At 36.8% G+C, this 25,382-nt stretch overlaps 2 protein-coding genes across 4 annotated transcripts in view; one reads left to right on the forward strand and one right to left on the reverse strand.

Annotated features, from left to right (window-relative positions):
* Nucleotides 1-1,337: 1,337 nt before the first annotated feature.
* Nucleotides 1,338-23,767, reverse strand: DDX1 (DEAD-box helicase 1). The gene is made up of 26 exons (XM_052705653.1): nt 23,661-23,767; nt 20,007-20,058; nt 19,024-19,087; nt 18,368-18,397; nt 17,973-18,069; nt 16,691-16,738; nt 16,458-16,541; nt 15,475-15,558; nt 14,985-15,061; nt 13,263-13,335; nt 13,080-13,156; nt 12,132-12,246; nt 11,518-11,656; nt 10,635-10,695; nt 9,512-9,610; nt 8,731-8,820; nt 8,001-8,189; nt 6,148-6,199; nt 5,555-5,701; nt 4,781-4,872; nt 4,153-4,225; nt 3,246-3,318; nt 3,077-3,119; nt 2,758-2,853; nt 1,911-2,031; nt 1,338-1,668 (listed from the first exon to the last, which is right to left on the reverse strand). The coding sequence occupies exons 1-26, from the start codon at nt 23,674-23,676 to the stop codon at nt 1,538-1,540; spliced, it is 2,223 nt and encodes a 740-aa protein (XP_052561613.1). The 5' UTR covers nt 23,677-23,767; the 3' UTR covers nt 1,338-1,537.
* Nucleotides 23,768-24,210: 443 nt separating this feature from the next.
* NBAS (NBAS subunit of NRZ tethering complex) overlaps nt 24,211-25,382 on the forward strand; it is a 156,941-nt gene continuing 155,769 nt past the window's right edge. For 2 of the 3 annotated variants that reach the window (XM_052703229.1, XM_052703322.1), the window contains exon 1: nt 24,213-24,384. In XM_052703229.1, coding sequence (XP_052559189.1) covers nt 24,250-24,384 — 135 coding nt within the window. In that variant the 5' untranslated portion in view covers nt 24,213-24,249. Of the gene's footprint in view, nt 24,385-25,382 lie in introns of all 3 variants that reach the window. The other variant, XM_052703407.1, reaches the window with a different exon arrangement.

Consider the following 25,382-nt stretch of genomic DNA (forward strand, 5'->3'; position numbering starts at 1 on the left):
CTTCTATTGGAGGATGTTTAGGAAGAACAAAAACCTTAAAAACAATAGGGCCTTGCTTATTTTGTTTAGGGTAATCTTGAATTTCCTTTATGTTCCCCTTTTGGATAGAAATGCTACAGCACAGCATGTGTACCTACCCACATTGGGTTGTTTTACAGAGTTCCAAACCCAGTAAATTGTGACAAATACTTCTATGGGGCACTTATGAAAGTCTACCTTTTCATGCTGTTCTCAGTTAGCCAGCCCCAGAAATCAACACTGAGAAGGAAAAACAAACATAGTTTTGAAATATACAGTAGCAAAAATTAGTGTCATATTCAGACAAGGAACAAGCTATTTAAACTAGATGTTAGTGGATTAACCATCCTACCAGCTTAAAATGAATGCTCATTCAAGCTGAAACAAGAAGTCAGTCATGAAGGAAGAGCCCGCCATTATAAGTTTCTACTTCATACAAACAATCTCAATTATTTATTTATTTATTTTTGCTTAAGAGCTTGTTTCTAAGGAAAATAGAATAGGAAGAATATAATTGACCCAATTGGAAGCAGAAGGCTGATATACTCCAGCCATATATGAAACATCAGCTCCACCAAGAGGCAGTTAACGGTTAGCTATCAAAATTTAACAAAAAGCACATTTGAAACAACTTCCTCTCTCCTTCCCCCACAACTTCTTCCCACAGATTTAGAACAGTCTACATTTATATATGCATGCCTATATAAAAACATACAATTAAAGACTCAATTCCAACAATCAAGTAAATGGAACATACATGCTAACTACTCCAGCTACAAATGGCTACTCACTTACTGTTGTTAGGTGAAAAGGCATACAAATTTCAAGGTAAAAATAAACAAGAGACTTCATTACATGGACAATTGTTTGAACTCAATTTAGTATGGTTCTGCTTGGCTTTCTAGTTTTTACTTTATTATTTTTTAATCTTGTTTGCAGAAGAAATTATGCATTCCAGAAAGTTCGTATTTTCTTTCAGCATTTTAAGATAGCAGTCATTGAAAGTAATACAAAAAGCAATCTATCCCATCATTCCAAGTAGCTTACTGTGATATCACATCTAAATACTTTTCCTTAGAGACAGTCAAGAGGGAAAGTTGCCTGAAAATTGATGCATCTTTAGAAGTCACAGAATTAAAAATCACATCACATCATTAGCAAAGCCATTTTTTACATATGTTCCATAAAGAATTAAATTCTTCATCTGTAAATTATTATGATTTGCTTATCTATAACTGTATTATCAATAAATCTTTTGATGGAAAAAATGATTTTGTAAGTTAACTCTCAAGGCAACAACAAAAAAAGAACAAAAGCCATTCCATCTTTGACAGTTTATTTATCAAGAGCTAATACAGAGTTAACAATGCTGAACACACTGTTTATCATGCAAGAAATATATTGAATTTTAATCCTTTTTTTCTTTTCTAACTATTGCTACTGAAGAGATAGTAAAGGAATTTTGTACTTGTAGGAGAGAACATTTATTAACTCATGTCTTGTCTCAAGTGTGGCACAATCAGAATGTTCTGAACAGCTGGTTAGGAAGATAGCCAAGATGCAAGAAAGATGTCTGAGCCTCCTTTTCAAGGGCAGCCAACTCTTGAACTGTAGGTGCCAGAATATCCACATGGCCTTTATAAAGTCCACCTGCCAAAAGATATCTAATGTAAATGATGCATTCAAAGCTATCTGTCACCACAACTAGTAACATTCAATTGTAGCCATTCACTAAGTTAACAAAATAAAACACAGGCATACACACACTCTGGCTATTTGCAACACATAGGTTGGATGTAAGAAATGCAAAAGACAGCAAAGAACTAACAGTGCCATTATGCAGCAGACAACCACCATACAGCAGACTAATTCAAGAGTAGACCATAACTTACCACCAAGGGCTCTTTTCTGTCCATATGTAACTTTCCCATCAAAGTCATCTACTGGTACTTTTATGTCTGGTTCAACTTGGGAAATAGTGCAGTTTAAGTGTTCTTCAATTTCTCCCAGCAACTGAAGAAAGTTTAAATTTAATCACTTTTATGTTCCAAGATTCCAGTTAGACTAACATTCAAAAAAAAAAAAAAAAAAAAAATCTAAACCCACAAAAACCACCAGAGCCAAACTATTCAAATAGACTCAATAAAAACTGCACATAGAAAACAGTTTTGTCTTAAGGACCAAAGGTTAATACATTATTTTTTGCCCAAACTACTACACAAATTCATTTCCAATCTCACTATGTCTCTACCTAACGAGAAAGTTTCATTTCATATACTATTCTATGTGAATGGAGCTACTTCACGTGCCATTCACTCTAATGAAGAAAGAAGGGATGCACTGTTAATTTAAGAAGCATTCATAGCTAGTATACAAAACCAAATAAGAACTTACACGTTATTTCCACATTAGAACAATAGCAAATCTTTAGTTTGTCTTCAAGCTATAGAGCTACCTAGACAAAAGTGTAATTAACATTCTATAACTCTTGACAGCATATCATTAAGATGATGATAGAGAAGTTGAACTTAAGACTGATGGAATTGGCTAAGAATATTAAGACAGGCTTTGTAATTGAACAAGTAATTTACAGAAATTACAATTTATGTTTAAAATTCTTCTTCAAATGGAATTAGATTTCAAAATTAGATTTGTAAACTAAACAGTCACTTAAGACAGTGGCTACACACCACAGTCTTTTCAGAGGAATCAGAACATAACGGTCAACAAAACGTTTACCTGCATTTCATTGTACCATATGGTACAACCTCCTTCTTCCTTGAGTCTAGTATTATAACACCCCTTTCCACGACTACTGCATACATGATACCAAACCTAGAAATAAAACAACTTTTAAACTTTCAGAAATAGCTTTGTACCCACATTTTCCAATCAATTCTGTCATGAAAGTTTATTCAATTATCCTTTTAGAGTCCCTTTCAGTTAAGGTGGGAAAAAACAGCTATTTTCCAATACAGGCTGTTAAAGTTCAGCATCAGCAGTGAACAGAACTTAAGTAAACAGCACCCATTCGATTTTGCTCTTGAGTGTAACTTACCTTTTCTTTCTCTTTTGCCACAAGGGAAATTGCCAGACCCATCCTGAAATAATGGGAGAGAGGAGGTTTTTCAACAACTACTGTCAATTTATTAAAAAAAAAAAATAATAAAAAAATCAAGAAAAGAAATTCCATGAAATTATAGTAGCTTCTCTGAATGCACACATACCTTTCAGCTCTGCCTACTCTTCCAATTCGATGAACATAGTTCTGTTTTTCATCAGGGAGTGTGACGTTGATAACTGTACAAGACACAATCCACAATATATGATTTGATTATCACAGAATCATAGAATGGCCTAAGCTAAAAAGGACCATAATTATCAATAGTTTCAACTCCCCTGCTATGTACCATTATGACTTGCAGGGTCCCACAGGTTTTAGTGTGTCGTGGTAAGATTATGAAAAATGAGACACTGTGATGCTTATCAAATTAAGGATTTTATTCCTATTACAATTTTGTACCAAACAATCTAAGACAGGAGGCTAGAAAAGAGCATTTAAAACAATATCCATCACTTTAAAACCCATCAATATTAATTGGTGATATTAAAAAATGTCAATATTAATTCCTAATTATTTAGTATATGAGATGAAGATTTTATCAAAGAAATGTTCCCCATTTCTCTCCTCAAAAGTTCAAAAAAAAAAGTATGTACATACACTAAATATAAGAAATGTCACAGATCACACAATTAAAATAAGCATGGTTTGGATTGGTGTAATGTTCTTCCTCAGACCTTTTATCAAGTTTGAACTTAGTGTTCTAATACAGCAGTGTTACCTGCATTACCAACACTTAAAGCTTCCACTACAAAATTTCTTCCCCATGATTAACTTCCTTTTTTGACAAACAAAAAGCACCCCCAGCAACGCAGAACATCAGATATTTGAGAAGGCACAGTGGACAATCAAAAGTTCATTCAGATAAAGCATTTTACATATACAACTCTGTTTTCTTAAAATAAAGCTGTAAGTCACATACCTGTTTTAAGAAGTATTTACAGCTCGAAGGACAGCAAATACATTGAAGTCATATGCAAATTCAATAGCTTAGTTTAAAAGTTATGTCTTACCATAGGGAACACCATGAATATCGATTCCTCTAGCTGCAACATCTGTGCAGATCAAGAAACGGACATCTCCTCTCTGTGAAAATAGTCAGAAGAAGTGGTGAGCTAAATAAACCAAATCAGCAACCAAGGACTACTTTAAACAGTAGTCCTTTCCATTTACTTTGCCTTGAAGGTATGTCTGCACGTTACATTATACTCCAAATAAAGTTCTTCTATAACACAACAATGATTTTTGAACATAAAAAGTTTGGTCAGTTTACGTGGATACTTCTTCCCTATCAATATAAGACAACTATAAATCAATAAACAGCTTACACATTTAAACAATCACGTGTTTTGATTTTTGATAATCACGATACAGTGTAAGTTTATAAGTTTATAAATGTTACAGAACTTAAAATTAGCTTTATTTAGAACCCTCTATCAGTGAAAATCTATACAGGTCATGTTAACTGAGCATGCAATTCCACCAAAAGAACCTGCATCTCACAGAATTTTAGGAGCCAGTCATAAAACATCCAAACCCAATTTAAATTAAACTAAGGACTAGCAGCACAGATTAAAACATAAGGTATGCTTTCAGATAATGGAACGTGAAGGAAAAGCCTGCAAGGGTCTGCTGCATCACCTTAAATCTTTCCAGGTTCTGCTTTCTTTCTTGAGGTTTTCTGTCACCATGCAGACAGACACATGAGAACTGATGCCCCTTCCTGTCAGGGCCTGAAAGAGCATGCATTAATAACATCATACATTAGATATAACACAGCATCATACAGCAGTGAAAGAAGTACATGAGGGCAAAAGTCTCAACTTAAGGGAATTCCATCATTTAATTTATTATCAATTAACAAATATATGACTGATGCAAGCATTGGAAAAATAGACACCCTACCTCTCCACTTTACTAAAAGAGTTCTGTGCAGACATCTCCTTATTTCTTCCTAGTCAAAACTTACCTTGCTTCTTCACGTTGCTCCTCACATGTACCTTCGTAGTGCCCTTCTGTATTTTGCCACATTTCCCTTCCATATTTCCTCATGTGTGTACTTCTTCATGCCCTCATGTTTTCTGCTGTGTCTAGAGCAACTACTGCTCCTTCTAACATAAATTTCAGCAGGTACTATATATGCTTCTTACTAGTTGAAATTTTTTGTGCACAGTGGGTTGTTTCCAGCCATTTCAGAGCTGCCAACTACAGGCATGAAACAGTTCACTGCCTCCTTCCACATGCAATATCTCTGTACCTCTCTTCCACAAAACCCTGACTCTTATGCCTGATCAATGTCAAAAGAACTCGACTATAATTTATTTGTGTGATATCTGAGCATCACTTCACCGTAAAACATTGTCTTTAAAATAAGCAAGGAAGGCAACAGAATAAGGTTTTGATGAAAAACATTACCTCCACCCTGTTGGATGAAGTATTGCTCCATATTATCACAATCTATTTTTGTCCTGCAGAAAATAATGGCCTGGTCCATCTTGTGTTCCTTGATTGCCCGAACCGTGTACTCTCCTTTTAGAATTTTGATAGCTTCAGACCACATTTCTAAGTAAAAGTAATAAAACTCATTTCAAATAAATAATTTTAAAATATGAGAAGTCTTTGAGCACACATTTAACGATTCTATAGCCTTTTGGTAGACAAATGTTTATTAGCAGAGCAGGTGGGCTAGGACTTCAGTTTTCTCCTCCCTCACCCCATGTATCCCTGCTCCAAGGAAATGCAATACAGTAAGAACAAAACTACTCAGTTTCAGGCTATTTATACACACACAAAAAAATATTTGTTGTTTACACACCTGCTAGATACCTGCAAGTCTTTTTCTCTCCCATCTACTTATGGAAATAGCTCTCCTCATAACTACATAAACCTATAAATGAATACTGAGGAACACACCTCAAGACAATTATCTACTATAATTCAGCTTTACTTAACAACAATCAGAAGATCATTTTACAATCTATTACTACTTAACATGGATTGCTGATTACCTGGAGTGTTTGCACCAGGTCGTGTATTGTCCTTTGCATGTACTTCATCAGTCTAGGAAAAAAATGAAAATTAGAACAAATCATTAGTCACTTTACTGTAGCTGTGGCTAAACCACACACAATCACAAGAATAGGGGGAAAGAAAACCTAATACCAACTACTTAGCATTTACTCAATATTTTTGTAAAAACTGGCAACATTCTCAACTCTGCAACCAAAGATTCTGTCCTCAAACAACCCACTGAAAACCCAAATTCTGTTCTCATCCACAAGCCATAAGAACAGAATTCCAGAGAAGGCCAGTTGTTCAATGGTACCAGCTGTTTCCGCTTGCAATCCTGAAATTTCAAGTACTGTGACTGCTTCTGCGAAGCACTCACAGAAATAATTTTTAAAATTGGAAATAATTTTTAAAATTAGGTTTAATACTCTACATTTTTAATTTTTTTGTTTTGTTTTGGTTTTTTTTTTGTTTTTCATAATAATCTAAATTGTTTGAAGACTGAATTGATTACGTAACAGAAAATTCAGATTCCAAAGTTCTCAATACTCTTCCACTGTAATCTACGCATTGAGTAAAAAAAATTCCTAGCTTTTTATGATGTGTTCAGGTGAGAAAAACTACTTGTCTAGTGATCTAAGTGTTATATGCAAATAGACAATTTTTTAACTCATATGGAAGTTTCAGTTATTTAGATCCTTCTGGTACTTAAATAAAGCTAAGGTCACTATCTTAAAATATTTGTTTTCATGTTAAACTCCAGTTAATTGATCAAGAGTTTTATGTTCACGAAAGAGCAGCATCTTGAAGAATCAAAACCCCAGAAAAACCCTAGAATTCTGTCTCATCTTTAAACAAATAACCTCAGTGGAGGCAGCAAGGATGAATGCATATGTACCTCCTGTAGCTGACAAGACTCCATAAAAATTTTTCTTTAAAAACTACCATACAAATTACTATGAATAAAGTTGAGAAGTAAGGTAATTTCTGTTTCACTGTCACACAGTTTAATCTACCTTGAACTAAAGAAAAATTCTGAATGTAAGCATCCAAAGTAGATTCATAGAAAAAAGCAACCCAGGCAACTCTTCATGTATACCTGAAAGAAATGTACTACAACCACTGCTTAATAAGAAGTTGTTACTATACTGTACTGGAATCATATAAACTACAACGCAAATGAAATGGCAAATGAAATAAATTCATGTTAAGACTTAACCAAAAAGCTCTAGCAGTCCTAACAAAGGAAAATTCTGCAAATAATGAGGCGTTAAGAAAACCAATTGATCCCAAGTGCTTAAGAGTTGTTAAAAATGAAACACAGTTCCAAGTTATTCAGAACTTGCAAACTGAAGACTTAAATACTGAATTTTCCACCTGAATATGTGAGGTTAATGCAGAATTTAAACCCTAGTCTCAAATGTAGTCCAAATTGAAATTTATTTCTCTAAAAATTGCTTATCTCACAGATTAGAGACAAAAAGTGCTCTACAGAATGATCCATACAGTGGCGTTTACCCGTCTCTTCCAAATGACCTACGGTCTCTTCTGAACTAACTACAGTCAGGCTACAGTTAGCTGTGAAATGACTGAATAAATGGTCCAGTGCCATTGTTCCTTACTACAAACCAAATGCTATTCCTCCAGGATTTTCCTAAGTTAAGACTGAGCTTTTCAAATACAGCGTTATGACATTACCAATATCATGCTGCTGAATAAATGGAGCAAATTGTTTCATTTACACTAAACTTTCAATAGCTGGCAAAGATCCTGTAACACTAGGCCTCAATTCTGCATGATAAAGTAAATACTGGCAAACAAGTAATCCAAGTTCCATTTATAAGCTACTTACTCTGATATGATTCTTGCCAAGCCTTTCCCAAAGTTTATCAGTTTTGGGATTTACAATCACAACTACGTGGTGTACAGTTTCAGGGACAGAATCTTCTCCTTTCAAATCAACCCAGGTAGGAAAATGCATGATCTTTTCAGATAGTTTTTTCACATCAAAAGAATGTAGTGTTGCAGAGCACACAATCACCTAAGAAGAAAAAAAGCCACACGAATGCCACTGGAGATCAGAGTCTCCTAGCAAAAATCCAAAAGCAAACAAAGCAAAACAGACATCACATCATGAAACAAAAAACCCTAGAAGAGTATGTGGTAGCACGCTTCAGCACAAAGTCTTCCAAACCAGCTTTCTTCATCATAGCATCTACTAGCTGATGAGTCAGGACAAACGCAACTACTCCCCTACAGAAACTTAAATCACTGGAGAGTAACAAAAATACTTCTCCTAAGATGATTATTATAGCATCAGAAACAAGAGTGTAGGTAGTCAATGTAAGTACTCATTTTTCAGATGCATTTTTATCATATAGTACAAATACTGTTAGACACTGGGCTTCAGACCTAGGATCCCAAAAATACACGTTCCCAGACATTTATTGAACCCAATAATCACATGTTGCTTGTGAGCAATGGCTGTAACAAAGAATAAACTATGTCAAAGAAGCAGTTCCATGCCATGCAATAATTAACTGAAAGCCGCAGACCACAGAAATCAAGGGCAGACTTTATACCTGAAGTCTCTTGCCATCTGAAGTTATCTGTGGAATTTGGCTGTGGATCCTGTTAATGAAATCTGAATAACCTTGAAGAAGAAGGCCATCCTACATGGGAATAGAATGTAAAAAGCTGCAGTTCTTATTTGTCAGTCAGTATACCTCAGTCAAATAAGCTATACACTTTAGTCTTAGAGGTCCACTCATTTAATTAGCTGAACAGGTCAATGTCTAGCTGGAATACTGTTACTAAGGAGAAAAAAAAAGAAAAATGCAGATTATTTACAAGTACAGCTGCAGTGCTTCACAAGAAATTAAATATTTGCTTCAGCTGCTTCTATTAGCTAATACCGAGAGACATTTTATCTTTGTCAACACTCAGTTGTATTATAACACATCAGAAAGATGCACTCATTTAAGAACATACAGACTAGGACATACGTTGACTTGAAGACCTGCTGGGTAAGCAAAAATCCTTACTGTTTATTTCTTCAAGCTTCCCAAATACTATGCTGTGTAGAGACAGGGATTGAATTTGCTAATCTTATGAATACAGTCTGAAACATATTTCTCTATCAGATTAAAATAAAACAGCTTTACCAGAGAGGTTATTAAAAGAGAAATTATGTAGGTTACTATGCTTAGAAACAAAAAATATAGAAGTACATTAATCTAGACTGCCTTAGAGGCAGCTGTTAAGTGCCAAACGCTACAAAGCTATTCATTGCATTACATCTTTCATAAAATGCTATACTGCATTTAAGACTAGAAATTAAATATCGCTTAATTCTCCACATACAGCTTCATCCAGAACGAGGAATCTAACTTGAGATAAATTAAGTTTTCCGGTTGAGACCAGGTCATCCAGTCTTCCAGGAGTTCCAACGACAATATCCACCTGTGAAATACACAACAACATTTATTTGTCACATAGCTAATAAATGTTTTGCCTACACTTCAGGTTGTGAGACAATCAGCAGTGTGATGCTCTATTTTCTACAAATTATAACAAAAGCAGTGTAGAGTAGTTCGTATCAGATGGACATCTTACAATCATCTGTCCCCTACATCCACTATCACAAGCAAAGGCTACCTTTCAATTTAGAATTGCCAGAACCATGCCCGATAAAATTTTCAGCATCCTTGGAAAAAGAAAATCCCACAAAGTCTGCAGGCAACAAATTTATTTCATTCCCATTTAAGAAAAATTAGGTATACCTCTACAGTAAGAAATCTGTTAAATCTACCAATGATAGAAAGAAACTTAAGATTTTGCCAGACAGAAGGGTTCACCATTATAAATTTATGATTTATATAGAAATATAGCAATCTTCCAGTTCAAGCCTGCTTAGGACAAAGTTCTGATTTCAGCAGTCAGAATCACTGTAAAAAAATCCTCTCAATACTGACAAGGTATCACTTCCAAAAGTTAGTCTTAAACAACAAAAATACTTCACTATTACCTAAGGGACAATTGAATCGACTACACATTCTATGCTGCAGAAACTAGACTGGTTCCTTCTGTGTAGGACCTGTTTGGTATAAAGCTTGAACCTGACAATCACAGACCAGTTTTACTGGCATAAATGTGAAAAAGTAAGAAATCTGTTTTTATCTTGGTAATTAACAACAAATGTCTAAAGTAAAAATTCCTGTTATGTCTAAGTACTGGTGAACAATTTAAAATAGAATTTGATCAATTACTACAAGTATTTGTGTTTAGAATTTAGTATTTATTTTTGTCACAGAAGTAAAATGACAAGTGCTAGAACAGAGCAACATTGTCACACTATCAAATGTATGATCTCTTTCTCACAGGCATACAGCAGTTACAGGAAACTTTAGTACTATTCTCAAAGTACATTGTAAGCTATTTTGAAACTGAACTTTTAACTTATATGAACAAAAGGAATGCATCTTACTCCTTGTTCCAGCACAGAAAGTTGATCTCTTGCAGCAACTCCACCAATAATCAATAATTCCCTATAATGAAAGTTACATGAACATATTTGATTATTTTTCTATTCAGGAGAGAAACTAAGCATCAAGCTGAAGATTGATTGTACCATTAGTAGCTGTGTTTAACATTTCTGAATGGTAATTGGGAACAAAATACTAAAAAAAAAAAAAAAAAAAAAAAATCCTTTTTATGGAATATATAATACTTCATTTTGAGAAATTGTACATTTTGTTAAAGTTGTATTTTAACTGTTATTTTACTGTTGTTGTAGTAAATATTAACAACTTAGCCATTTTCACCTTAAAAAAGATTTGGTTCTTTAAAATCTTAAGCAGACAAATTTGTTTAGTAAGTTTCCCATGCTCTTGAAAGTAAGCAATGCAAATAATGAAACTAAATCAATTTTACATCATAACTTAGCTCTCTCCATTGCTAGACACATGCAACTCTAGTAAAAGCACTCTTGTGCTCCACTGTTCTTTAAAACTAGAGACTCTTTTTAAAGTTGTATTAAGTAGAGTCAAGAGGGGAACCACTTAAGAACAAAGTAGCCTGCAAACAAGTTTTTGCTTTTTTTTTTTTTTTTTTTGGTTAGAATTTTAATCCCATGCTAATCAGTACATTTGTACTACAAACACACTAATGCTAACAGAGATGACCTTGTATACAGCAACTTGTTGGAGTCTGATTAGTGCAGAAAAATTAGAAGGTTGGCTTGCAGCAGATATTACTGAGTGGCACTACAGATTAAGGTTCATTCAGCAATAGAGTAGAACTCCACCCCCGTCAAGTCATGTCCATGGACAACACTGTAAATGCAATCTAGGTAACAGAGGTATTCTTACCTTAACTTGGGATTATCAATGTATTTTTTGAACTGCTTCACATTGTTCAAGGTTTGCTCTGCCAGCTCTCTCGATGGCTCTACAATCAGTGCTTTTGGAGCATTTGGAAGGTTCTGTGTTTGAACCACTTGTGCATTTCCTAAGATTTGGAGAAAAAATAAATAGAAAAGTCATTAAGACAAACTACTTTTCTATCCTGGGATGTATTACAGTAAAAAAACATATAATTCTAAATAGATCATTGATGGGTGTTATTGCTTTAGATTAATATTCAGATTATAAGTAAATCTTGCAGTGATAACGGTACGCTGGACATGCAACATAATACTTTTTTATATATACCCTGCAATAAAGATTAGGAGAACATCCTGTAGTAGCTTGAATTCTTTAAGAGAAGTTCAACAACCTAATTCTGAACTCAAAGCATTAATACTACTTCAGTTTAAACTGAAGATGACTGAAGAATTTCAAAAAAGCACTGGATTTGCTGCCACTAAGAAGATGCTTGCAATCTAAAATGAGTACTGCAGTAATGTAGAAATGAAAGTGAACAAAATGTATTCTAACACACAATATGAATGCACAACAAAGAGAAAATTAAAGGTGAAACCTACCTGTATGTTGTGATTTTACAACATTACCATCAGGAGCTTTGCAAAGACCAATATAGCCATCTTTTGGTGGAAACTTGAAGTCTTCTTCACCAAAATTGAATTTCAATTCAGCATTCTAGATTTCAACAAAACTGTGTCACATAGCTTCAAGCAACAATATAAAGAGATAAACAATTCCACAGAAAGCTACACCCTTGAGAATCCAGTTACATATTCTGTGGGGACAGGGAATGGGGCATTATTCTCCCCCTGGCCCTCTTTCACAAGAAGTCTTTAGACAAGAAGTCTAAAACCCGCCAGACATTTTGTACTCGATTTTAGCTCTTAAATTCCATATCAAAGTATTCAAACATTTATAGAGATGTTGAAACGTTAAAACAAAATTTATATTCAATTGATATTCAATGACTAACATCAACTAAATGAAAAGAAAAAATCAATTTTTGACTTTTACATTCCTCTGAACACCAAAAAGTTCTACTAAAGCCTTTGCTCAGTAAGACATCATCTCAAAGAGACTGTAAGAACAAAGACATACTGCTCCACATACAGAACGTTAAAATTTAGAGTAAATGAAATAGGAAACATAGTTCAGGTAGATCACAAACTTTGACACTATTAAGTTACCTGTTTAACTCTACTGAATCACAGTATACCAAAATTTAATAGAGGAAGATAGTACTTGCTCCACACCATTCTACCCTCATATTCCAATTTCAGTTTTTCCGTCTGAATTTAGATACTTGGTATGTAGCTTGAGCACTCCTTGTCAAAGCTAACACACTCGTGACAAATTCAGTAGTGAATCACTAGTAGGCTGAAGGAAACAGCATAAAGGTGCAACTATAGTAATTACCGGTAGGTACGAGGATTTTATTAATAACTACTTAGTGGAAATAGAACAATTTCCACCATCTTGCACGCACACCTGTGACATTCCTAAGTTACCTTCAGTACACAAGCTGCAAAGAGTGCCTGGTTCCTTATATGTGGTGGGAATTCAAATGCAAGGCCAAGGTCTTTCCCTGAAAGCAGGAATTGCACAGTCAGACATCATGCGTACACATTCCTTTTCCTACACCCTTCAAGCATCCAAATAAAGCTCTCAAAAAGCAAGTGAATAAAACTTACCATTTTTGGAAAACTTAATTTGTCCTTTATCTATGTCTAGGTAACATCCAATTGTATCATGCATGGTGAATTCCTACAATGAGAAAAATTTTCTGAAACTAACAAATTCTAGATCAATTAATGTATTAAGAAAACCTTCTCCTTACACTTTTGCCCATTTTTACAGCCCTTACACTTCTCCCCACTAAATACTTATTTTCAAGAGACTCAAGTTCTACTTTTATTTCAATACTACTGTAATAAACAGCATTCATATTTTACATCTTCAGTAAACTGCCAAATTTATCATCGATACCCCCACCTTCACTGCTGCTTTAAATTTACTTGAACACTGACAATGACAAATTCAAGTCATTCACCTGGAAGGCTTCTGCATTATGAATCACAGAATCACAGAATCACCTGGGTTGGAAGGGACCTCAAGGATCATGTAGTTCCAACCCCCCTGCCTAGCAGGGCCACCAAACATACACATTCAGATCAGGTTGCCCAGGACCCCGTCCAACCTGGCCTTGAACACGTCCAAGGACGGGGCATCCACAACCTCCCTGGGCAGCCCGTTCCAGGGCCTAACTACTCTCCTTGTGAAGAACTTCCCCCTAACATCCAACCTAAATCTTTCCTCCTTCAACTTGGATCCATTTCCCCTAGTCCTGCTGTTGTCAGCCCTTCTGAAGAGTTTACTCCCCTCCTGGGTGTAGGTTCCCTTCAGGTATTGATAGGCTGCAATGAGGTCGCCCCGCAGCCTTCTCTTCTCCAGGCTGAAGAAGTGCATTAATTATACATTTACTAATCAACTTAAATTTGAGCTTCAAGTACTGAACACTCTAATAGTAACCTATTTCATGATAATATGAGAAGGGTCACTCTTGAAGGCAGTATGAAATGTGTGCTATATACCTTAAATACTTGAAACAGCTTGAAATCTCATTGCAGGCATATTTAATAAAAACCTATGTGCACTATGAAGTGCTTCAAGTTTGACAGATTGGTTATCACTATCATAAAAAAACCTACAATACTGAAATCTGCAAGTTTTACAGTATTGACAATTCACCAATAGCACAGACATTTCTGCTGTATTATTTACATTTATGTGTTATGCTCAAACATCTATGAACTCCTGACTTGTACTCTGCACAAAAACCAACACAGTTATTTTCAAAAATACATATTAAATATATGTACAGATAACAGTTGTAGTGGTTCAACTGGTCCAAGTGATCCATCTGGAGATTGCTATAGCTTTTTTGGCAGATAAGTACATATTTTGAGTTCTTAAGAGTTTTTTGATTTCCAGCAATCACTGGTATGCAGGCTTCAATGACCTCACTTCCCATACACTAGGGTATGCAGATGGGTGTTCTACAAGCTAACAGTGAAAATAAGTAAAGAAATAAATCCAAGAGATCAGTTAAACACTAACCTGTAACACACAGAAAAGCTTTATCTTCTAAAACATTATTATCATTGCTATCTAGCCATTATTTTAATTCTCAATGTGCTAACAGCTTCTGTTAAATTCAGTAATATGCTTTAGTCCAAAAATAGCTTGAGGCTTTCATGGTATTTTTGCTTAGTGTTTTTACCTTAAGAAATTAGCACTGCTGGGAAAGACAACTGATTGCTACAGCTAAAAACCAAGACACAAACTCTCTACTAAAAAGTAATGAATTTAGAAATGAATACCAACATTACTACCAATAAACATTTTAAGCCTACCTCACCGTAGCTGTCAAATTGCTTGTTGTGAGACTTCTTACCAGTTCCACCAAATCCAAAGCCAAATTTATCAGTACCTGAAGATAACAAAGAGTAAAGCTTTTTACTATTTGGTTGACAGGTTACAGTTTTCACCACCCTTTGCTATCATTCATATTGCTGACTTCAACCTCTAATGTTAAAAATACCACCTAATGCTAAGCGAAGACTTCTAGTTTTGACATTTTCTAAAACATAATCTTTGTATCAGTATACTGATTTATTTCACTAGTCACCTTCAATAAAATATTGAAATAAAGGGAAAAGGTCATTAGAAACATTAGCACCTTATACAGATTTTCTCCTTTAAGTAGAAGATTTGTACAAGTCTTGAACTCCCTGATACTGCGTCTCTTCCCTAGTCTCCCTTCTTTACAAGAAGAGAAAAGGATCACAGCCATTTCATGAATGTGACTATGAGAATTGTCTATGTATATATGAGGAAACTCACCCAAATCTAGTGAAGCCTGCATAGTTGACCAACCAACTCTGCACAAGCCTTGGTCATGACAAGACACTTCATAGTAGTACTTTCCTTTAAAAGAGAAGGAAAAAAAGATCAAAACAAAGACCAAAACTTCAATTTCATTGAGGTGGTTCAGTTAAGTGGACCAAGACAATGTATATCCAGTACTTCCATCTTCTACCATAAGAGTCATAAAAACCTCCACTGTGTTAGGGTGAAAGGGTTATGCAGATACCTATGTATGTGGATGGAGAAACATATCAGAGAACAGCAGTCCTAAGAAAGGTGAAGTGTGTGCTCGGAGGTAGTGTGTTGAAGTCTCTAAAAATTAAATAAGCTAGCAAGAGATCCGTGGTTTTGCAGAATCCACAGCATCTGATTATAATCAAACCAATAGAGATCTGAAAAATCAGTACAAGATGATCAGCATGAATTAGCACTGATAATTAGCTGCGTGATTTTAACCACATTCAAGTGGTTACTATGTGCAGATGCACTATAAGATTCTGTGCACATCTGATGAAATGAGACCGAGGGTCTTTATGAACTCAACGAGAATCACTGTAACATCAGCACAACTCTCTGCTTCCAAGTAACAGCTGGGACCAGACATCCAACTGCCACTCTCACCAAGGTAACCACAAAATTTGTGTATGCATCTGTATGGGGAACATGGGAGGTACAGTGCAGTTAGTGACTTCCTATTAATAACATCTGAATAAAATATGTTCAAGTGAAGATTGGTTATAATGGCATCTCCTCTGACTCCACATCCTATCAGGAGTTCAAAACAGCCTGAAGTTTATTTTCTTTCCAAAGTCTTCAGCTAGCAGTAAATTGAGTAATTGACATTCACTTAGATACATATAGTAAATTTTAAATGCAATTGTCTACGTTAAGAATGGATGACAGGTGGGTATTTCAACTGAAATTTACAGGAAAGCCTCTGAAATACATTTTGTCCTTACCTTTAGTCACGCCTCTAGTTGCTCTGCATCCATGCCATTCTTTTACTTCTCTGCTTTGACAACACAGACCATCTGATCCAATTGCTGAAGACGACAAGAAAGCTTTAGTTTCAGAAATCACTTCTCCAATAGCTTTAAAAAAAAAATCTTTGGGTATATTTTAGTTTTATTCTGTTTCACAATGTCAACATTTAAACATAAAGAACAATTGAAGTAGCATTAAGACAACTCACCAAAAGCTGATCCTCTGTCATATGGGTTCATTTGCCATTTATTGAGCACTAGGTTTGAAAGACAACAACAGAAAATGCATTAAGGCAACGAGATAAGCCTGGAGAACAAAACCTCAAAATTCACATTCGCTCTGCAGTTCAGCTTAATATTTTGGGAAGACAACCTTATTCCAAATCAATTAAAATGCCTTGGTCAAATTGAGTGCCTCCATCTTTGACAGATGTATAATACGAAGGTATTCTATGTAAGTTTGGATTATTCCATTAAAGACAGCAGATTAACCTGCTTAAAAATTTGATACTAAAGATAAGCCAGAGGTTGAGATTTCATTTATTTATTTCTTAAGTTGACTGCACTGTCAACAATGTAACAGTAGCTACAACTAACCTCTAAGTTGACAACTTCTTTAAGGTCTTTCTCCATCCTTTGTACAATTACAGTCAATGGCAAATCTCAATCTCCAACTACTGAAGACTGGACATAGTAGCTTCCAAGACGCAAGTCTATTTAAATATTAGAAACTCCCATACCATAAGAATAACACCATGGTTACAAGCTATGCTGTATCAACAAGTTTTGGTCCTGTCCACTGCCAGTTCAATTTAACATTTCCTAATTCAGATTTGTAGCCAACTCAAGGTGCTGTTACACAGCTTCCAAATTTAGCTAGGCAATAGAGAGAATACAAGATTTACTCAGCACAGCAGAATTGAAGTTACTACACTGTTGCCCAGACAGATAAGTCAGTCTATACCCAAAAAGGCTTTCGAGTCTGCACCTCAGGCTTATATAAGAGGCCCAAGCTGAGTATGTGATGTCACTGCTGATGCCTCATTTGTGCTAACAAGAGGACTTCTAAAAACAGAAAAAAAAACAAAACAAAAAACAACAAACAAACAAACAAAACCCCTAAAAACCATTGAAAACCACTTATTTGAAATTGGTCATTACCACCATTTCACATCTTCCGAGAGAATAAACTAGCATGTATTCAAAAGAACATTGAATATGCAGCACTGCGGATTTGTCAACTTTAAGCTAAAGGCAACCAAGACTGTGCAGTCCAACGCATCATGGTTCCTTCCACAAAAATCACAGTATTTGTATTTGTAATTTTATAGAGTAATTTTTAGAGTAATTACATTCTATTCACATTACCACAAATGAAACGAGAAGATCAATTTTAATTGCAAGTAAATTTTCTTTTACTTTGGGGTATTATGGAATCAACATGAATCAACAATATTCTAAACCTTACAAGTGGTATGGAAAAAAACTTACCTGCCCCACCAGTTTTAATAGTTGCTTTCCCTTTCTTCCCTTCCATTTGGTCCTTCAGAGTTTCATACACAATTTGGATAACTGGAATGCTGAAAGCCTAAAATATGAATTTATTTTGCTTCCACAATCTATACAGACATTCTCAGATGAATTTATTTTGCTTCCACAGTCTATACAGACATTCTCAGATATATAGTCAGCTTAGTTTTCAGTTGTAATATCCATGGGTTATAAAACATTTTAAAACAAGCACAAGCATATGCTTAAATACTTATACAAATGCATTCATATTCTCTTGGCATGTTAAGTATACATCACTAAGCACAATGCCTCTTGTGGCATAATTGCTTTTATCTCTACTACTTCTTGTATTAGATTTAAATTTGATTACTTACACCAGTTTTTCCACTCCCTGTTTCTGCAGCCTACAGGAAGAAAAAATTAAGAGTTTCATCAACTTCAACATTCACAGTAAAGATTGTTCAATGGTTCTATTCATACTTTTACCTCTGCATAATACAGAAAATCTCAGCTTCACATGAATTAGATACAAATACAAATACACAAAATCTTTTCAATAAACTTGGAACATAAAAGCCTCCAGAGCTTACCAAAAGAACTATCTATACATGTCTGATTACAGAATCAAAGACAGAGACAGAATATAGAGGTATTCAGGTATCAAGAGATAATCAAGTATCTTCAAGGTTATTGACAATGAAGCAGTTATTGAGACACACTGAGACAGTTATTGACACATTAGTCATGTTCCATGCAGATCTGTATCATGTGTTTACAACAAAGAGCAGATGAAATCAGATGGATTTCATTCATGTAGCAGTGCCTGTCAAACATTGAAGCATAAGAAGAATGAATTCCATCTTAAGGAACAGCTGGAACCACAGTAGGAACTCAAAGTGTTTTTTATCTAAGGATGTACTTCTTACAGAAGGACTGAAGATTTAGTATAACTACACTAGTTCCATCACTTCTGGAAGGATGGAAATAATGCACAAAGAATATTCATTTGAGGACTATCCTGCATACTTACCATGAGTACATCACCACCTCCCAGAATCAATGGGATAGATTCTGCTTGAATATCCGTAGGAAGACTAGAGGAAAAAAAGCAAACATTAACATAACTAGAAGTTATTTGAAAACAATTTTTGTTTGTACAGAAACTCACAAAACCCACCTTGACATACCACATAGGCAAGGTTCGAAATAGCAGGTAAAAGTTATTTTTCCTGGCTTGCAGCTAAAGAAGTGAAAATGCCAAGATTTCCAAGGAAGGTTTAGAATATGTCATGTACCTTACAAGAAGGGACAAGTAGACGCAGTGTATTCAGTTGTACCCTGATGAGATGGCTATATCATACATCAGTATATAACAAGAAAAAGAGAACTTTATTCTCCAATTTCCTTTTTTCCAGAGTTGTTCACTTTTAAAGTCATTTACATATCCCTCATTTACAAGATTACTACTCAAAACTGGAAAAGAACAAAAGTAAACATAACCAATATTTTCAATCAATCTCAGATGATTAATTCTAAGCATGCAGGTAAAGATGTAATTTGCATGGACAGTCTTGTTCCAAATGACAACTCAAAGTAAAATATTTTAGTCAAACGAGCAACTAGCACGAGGAAGAGTAATTTTTGTTGAATGATGCACTCAGGCATCAACACTGAAGAACAGGAACTCCAAATGCAGTCTAGAAAACGCTAAACTGGTATCAACTAGATAACAGTATCTCCAGCAGTCTCACAATGCATAATAAATCAACCAGAAGCACAGCGTCTTTTATCAATCAAAGAATACTAAAGCTGTCATAATTTGCTTGTCCAAGTTTGTGTGTTACTACTACAGTTGCAGTTTGTGTTCTTCAGTCTCTCACACTGTAAAGAAATACAAGTGATGCAGAACTTGAAAAAAAAAACCAACACAAAAAACCACAAGTATTTTAAGCACGTGATACAGTACTGAAAAACAAGATAGATTTTGCCAGGCTCAAAAGCATGCCTACTTACAGCCAATCCATCTCCTCCACTGCTTGAGCTATTTCAGGCATAACACCCATTTCTGTAAGGGAAAAAAAAAAAAGTAAAGAAAACACACCTAACAAGCAGTGTTAGTTACCTCAACATAGCCCAAAATGAATCATTGATACTTGGAGATATGCAACCACAGACAGATGTAATGAGGCATAATTTTTGGCAACAGTATATGCAACTTTCTCTACAGAACTTGAGTGATTGATAAGAAACATTCTCCCTTCTCAGGCCTACTTTTGGCAATTCTCCCCAGCTTTAGTGGTCATGCAAAGAGCCAGGGAATCCTGGATTCTTTTCTCCAAGGGAAAGCAAATAACATACTAGCAAATAAAACACCCAGGGAGCTAAGTGCTACTTCAAGAGCACATACTTTTCATGTTCGCAAATCTAAGAGAACAGTCCAAACAAACAGCAGGACAGACTTTGTTTTTAACTGAGATCTTAAGTTTCTACAATCAAAATGCAAACAAAAAAGGACTATGTATGAAAAAAAAGGACTTGTATGCTTAAGTTTCTTTTCACCAGAACTTTCCATATGTAGCTATAACAAGTATATTAACAAGAGACCATTTCAATTTTGATACAATTAGTAATCACATCCAGTGATTATTTTATTACAGTTTTTACAGGATTTTTTACAGTTTTTTTTTTTTTTTTTTTTTTTTTACAGTAGTACAGTTTTTTTTTTTTATTACAGCAAACTCATCGAAGTCTGATGCTCATACCTTAGTCAGAGGCTAAAAATATAAAGTCACGTAGAAAAGGTTGTAAGTCCATACACAAATTCTCTCAGATTGAAACAAATAATAAAAAAGCCAGCACCTATTTAATGACAATATTCCAACATCAGCAAAACTGATGGTTGCCTTCCCAAGTCCATAATGTCACACATCTGTTAAATACCAATATATAGGTTCTTAAAGAAAGGTTTTACAAACTAGTCTTCACCTTGTCACATGTTGACTTTCTTTGTGAAATATATTTTTTCCCTGATAAATATATTTAGACATATATAAAACGGAAACTCACAGAATCACCAGGGTTGGAAAAGACATCCAAGATCTAGTCCAACCACCCACTTATCATCAATACTTCCCCACTAAACCATAACTCTCAGTACAACATCTAAACGTTTCTTGAACACCCGCAGTGACAGTGGCTCAGTCATCTCTCTGGGCAGTCTGTTCCAGCACTTGATCACTCCTTTGGAGAATAAATTTTTCCTAATATTCAACTTAATATCCAACCTGAACCTCTCCTGGTGCAAATTGAGACCATTCTTTCTTGTCTGCATTGCCAGTTGTATATATACACACACACTTGTATATGTACACAAAGAATGGGGTTTATATACTAGGATTTATCCAGCCAAAAATTATTCTAACATTTGCTGTAGTAATTTAAATGCTATGAAAAATGGGAATTACTTAGTGACTTGTTTTCAGAAAGCTTCAGTTTTCAAATATTAATTTTTAATCCTAAAATCTTACATGAGCCACATGAGTACAAAGAAGAAATTAAGTGCAAATTAGAAATAAATCCCTTACACATTTTTTCCCATTTCTAATATACTTCCAGTTTATGCCAATTAAGTTCTTGTATTCAGATTGTTCCTTAAGAGAAGAGAAAGCTCAAGGGAGACTCAAGAGTGGCCTCCCAGTAACTAAAGTGGGGCAATAAGAAAGAAGGGAACAGATTCTTTAGTAGACTCTTCTGCTGTAATAGGACAAGGAGAAATGGTTTCAAACTGAAAGAGTAGAGGTTTAGACTAGATATAAGAAAAAAGCTTCTTTTTTTTTTTTTTTTTTTTTTTTTTTGCCATAAGGGTGGCAAGGCACTGAAGCAGGTTGCCCAGAGATGCAACAGATGCCCTGTTCACATTAAAGGTCAGGCTGGACAGGGCTCTGAGCAACCTGATCTAGCTGCAGATGTCCCTGTTCATTGCACTGTGGTTGTACTAGGTGACCTTTAAGGGTCCATCTCAACTGAAATAACTATATTACATTTAATTAAAACAACTATCAACAAAATTAGGCAATTTTTCCTCAACTACACAACCCAAACAATCCTGTCTACCATCTACATTCATTTTCAGGTCTAAGGAAAGAATTACAATATTTTCTTAATCACAGAATCACAGAATTGTAGGGGTTCATTAGTACCACTCCTTAGTTTCAGCTGAGAAATTATTGTTTTCTTCAGAGTGTCTGGAATGTTTGGGTTGTAGGAGAAAAATAATATTAACACACTGATGTTTATAACTGCTGCTAAACAGTATTATACAGAGCTGATGCCATCCTAGTTTCCCAGTAGAGGACCAAGGAGGGAACAGAATCAAGACAGCTAACTTAGATTGACCAAAGGGATATTCTGTGCCATATGACATCATGCAGAAGTTCTGAAGTGGGTGGGAGTTCATGTTGCTCTCTTCCACTGCTAGGGGGGTTAGTTGGGCACTGGTCAGGGTTTGTTAAGCAATTGCTTGTGCATCACTTACTATACACATTCTTACATATATTTATATACGTTCTTTCATATATATATATATATTTATATATATACACACACACAGATAAATATATATGTCATAATTAATATCCTTTTCCTTTTCTCCACCTTAGGAAATAGTTTTATCACAATCCACGAGAACCAGTGAGTTCTTGTTTTTCACCTTTTGATTCTCTCCCCATTTCCAGTAGAATGGGGAGTAATGGGCAGCAAGCCCACGTGTGGTGCTTAGCCATCTGCCAAGGTAAACTGTAACAGTCATTTTAACACCCAGTGTCATGCCTGAAAGTTGAAATAGCAGATCTGACCAGACTGTGTTAACACAGGGTGCTTTGGTAGTTTGATAATTGCTTGTCATGATGCTAATTTTTTCCCTATTTATGGAGCTCCTTGAGACTTCTCACACATCTATACTGTGTAGCACCTTGCTATCTATTTTCCCTGCTGTTTTGTCTTTATGTGTGTGTGAGGGTGGAGAGAAGGAGGAAGGAAGGGAAAAGTCAACACAACTAGTAAATAATTCTCCCTCATTCAGGAATAACCACAAGATGTCTTAGAAAAGTCCTCCAATATCACTTAATTCTAAACCCTGCCCCAGGCAGTGGTGTCCATTACTAAACCAGGCACTCAATCAGGTATCCTTGAATAACTTACAGTTTGCATACATATTTTAATCTCTAAAACAGAAGCGGATTTCTCCCATTAAAAACGCTAGCTGAACACTGCAATACACAGATCAGTTATTACAAGCTCTGCTGAAGAAGCCAGTCCACCTGAGAAATAAGCCTAGACTTTTAAGTAGCCCTAATTAGCCTGCGTACTACCTTCCCACTAAAACGTGCAAATTACCTCCAGTAAACGTGCCTAAAGGCCTGCAAAAGCCTAGGAAGAGCACCTATGTCCCCACAGGCTTCTCCACCCGCAGGCACACAATGCTGCGAGCGCAGAGCAGGCCTGTGCCACGCTGACTGTGCCAGCCAGCCCCACGTCGTGAAGAGACAGCGAACACCTGCCCCCACCCCTAAAGAACGCCGGCAACCTAAAGCCGTAAGAGCCACCTTAACACTTCGTACCAGCGGTACGTAGGACCAACCAACCCCCGCCTGCCTCATCTCCACGTACCCGAGAACGCCGCCATCTTCACGGCGCCTCCAACCGCTCCTACCTATCCGCACTACGCATGCGCGGCGCGTATCCTTCGCTATGTGGCTCCGGTTGGGAAGCAGGGAGCGCTGCCTGCACGGCCGGCTTTAAACGTTCCGGGTGGGTTTGGGATGCGGACCTCGCTTTACATTTGTGCGCAGCGCTGCGGTGTTGTGTCCTTGTGTAGTTTTTGGTATAATGCAGCTGTGAGCTTTGTGTGTGAAAGTATTTTTTTTTGTTTACTTTTTTTTTGTCCGAATAACGTTCAGACAAGTTAAAGGCAAGAGATGGTTGCTATAAAAATACAATTCGATTCCAAATGCAGAGGTTTTTGGTTTTTTTTTTTTTCTTCTTTTTTTTCTCCCCCACCCTTATCGTGCAGCTGCCCAACAGCAGTAGGTGCCTTGCAGCCGCTCAGGCAGTGGTGGAAGCTGCCAGTCGTTCCGCCGCCCCGCAGCGCGGCGCTAAAGGGGTTAAGGGCCACCAGCCGCGCGAAGCCGCAGGCGCTGCTGTCTTGGCCTCTGCCGGGCACCGTCGTCGCTGCGGTTGTGGGAGGGTCCGGGCTAGCATGGCCGCTGCCGGCGGGGAAGGGGAGCCCAGGGCCGAGGGGATGGCGGTCGTCAACGAAGAGGAGGATGGGGAGGAGAACATTTTGTACGATCTGCTGGTCAATGCCGAGTGGCCTCCGGAAACCGAGTTGCAGGCGAGTGGCTGCGTGGCGGGGCTGCAGCGCGGGGGAGGGGAACAGAGCGGAGCGGCCACGTCGGCGGCGCGGAGGGAGGCGGGAGGCGTACCGCTGCGCTGCGGGTGGGCAGCGCGGCACGGGGTGCTGCTGGCAGCGTGCTTCGGTTGTGGGAGGGGGGAAAGGGCAGCAGCCAGGGTGAGAACACAACGTGCCCTTGGGGCATTCCTGCCTCTGTCCCGGTGCTGTGTCTTGTCTTTCGCGTCCTTTCGTTTCTGTGCTGTCATATGCTACCTGGGGCTCCTTGAAGCTCTTTTCACTGTTTTTACGTGAACAACACGTACCAGATTTTAATAGTGAGCAAGCGTGAAGAAAGGCGTGATAAACTTCAGGCCTCATTTCCAGCAGCAGCTGTGCTGAAAGTAGTGCGACCTGTGCCATTATGAACGAGATCTTAATAACTTCGAGGCAGCCCAGCTTGCCCTCCATCCGAAATTTCAGCAACGAGACAAAAGGGAGAATTATGTCATTTTGAGCCTATAAGGCCTGCAAGTAGATGGCCAAGCCTGAAAAATGGGAAAATGTTATTTTGTGTTGTAACTTTTTATTTACATTCTGTCTGGAAAAAAGAAGGCTGCTGGGTGACCTTACTGCAGCCTTTCAGTATCTAAAGGGAGCCTACAAACAGGAGAGGAACCAACTCTTTGAAAGGGTAAATAACTGCAGGACAAAGGGAAATGGTTTTAAGTTGAGGAAGGGAAGATTTTCATTGGATGTTGGGGAAGTTCTTTACAGAGAGAGTGGAGAGGTGCTGGAACAGGCTGCCCAGAGAGGTTGTGGATACCCTGTCCCCGGACGTATTCAAGACCAGATTGGATGGGGCCCTGGGCAGCCTGGTCTGGTATTAAATGTGGAGGTTCGTGGCCCTGCCTGTGGCAGGGGGGTTGGAAATTCATGATACTTGAGGTCCCTTCTGATCCTGGCCATTCTGTGATCCTGTCCTTCTCAATGGGTCAGTG

The sequence above is a fragment of the Tympanuchus pallidicinctus genome, unplaced genomic scaffold, assembly GCF_026119805.1.
Source record: "Tympanuchus pallidicinctus isolate F22 unplaced genomic scaffold, pur_lepc_1.0 scaffold1, whole genome shotgun sequence".
In the NCBI taxonomy this organism is placed as follows: Eukaryota; Metazoa; Chordata; class Aves; order Galliformes; family Phasianidae; genus Tympanuchus; species Tympanuchus pallidicinctus.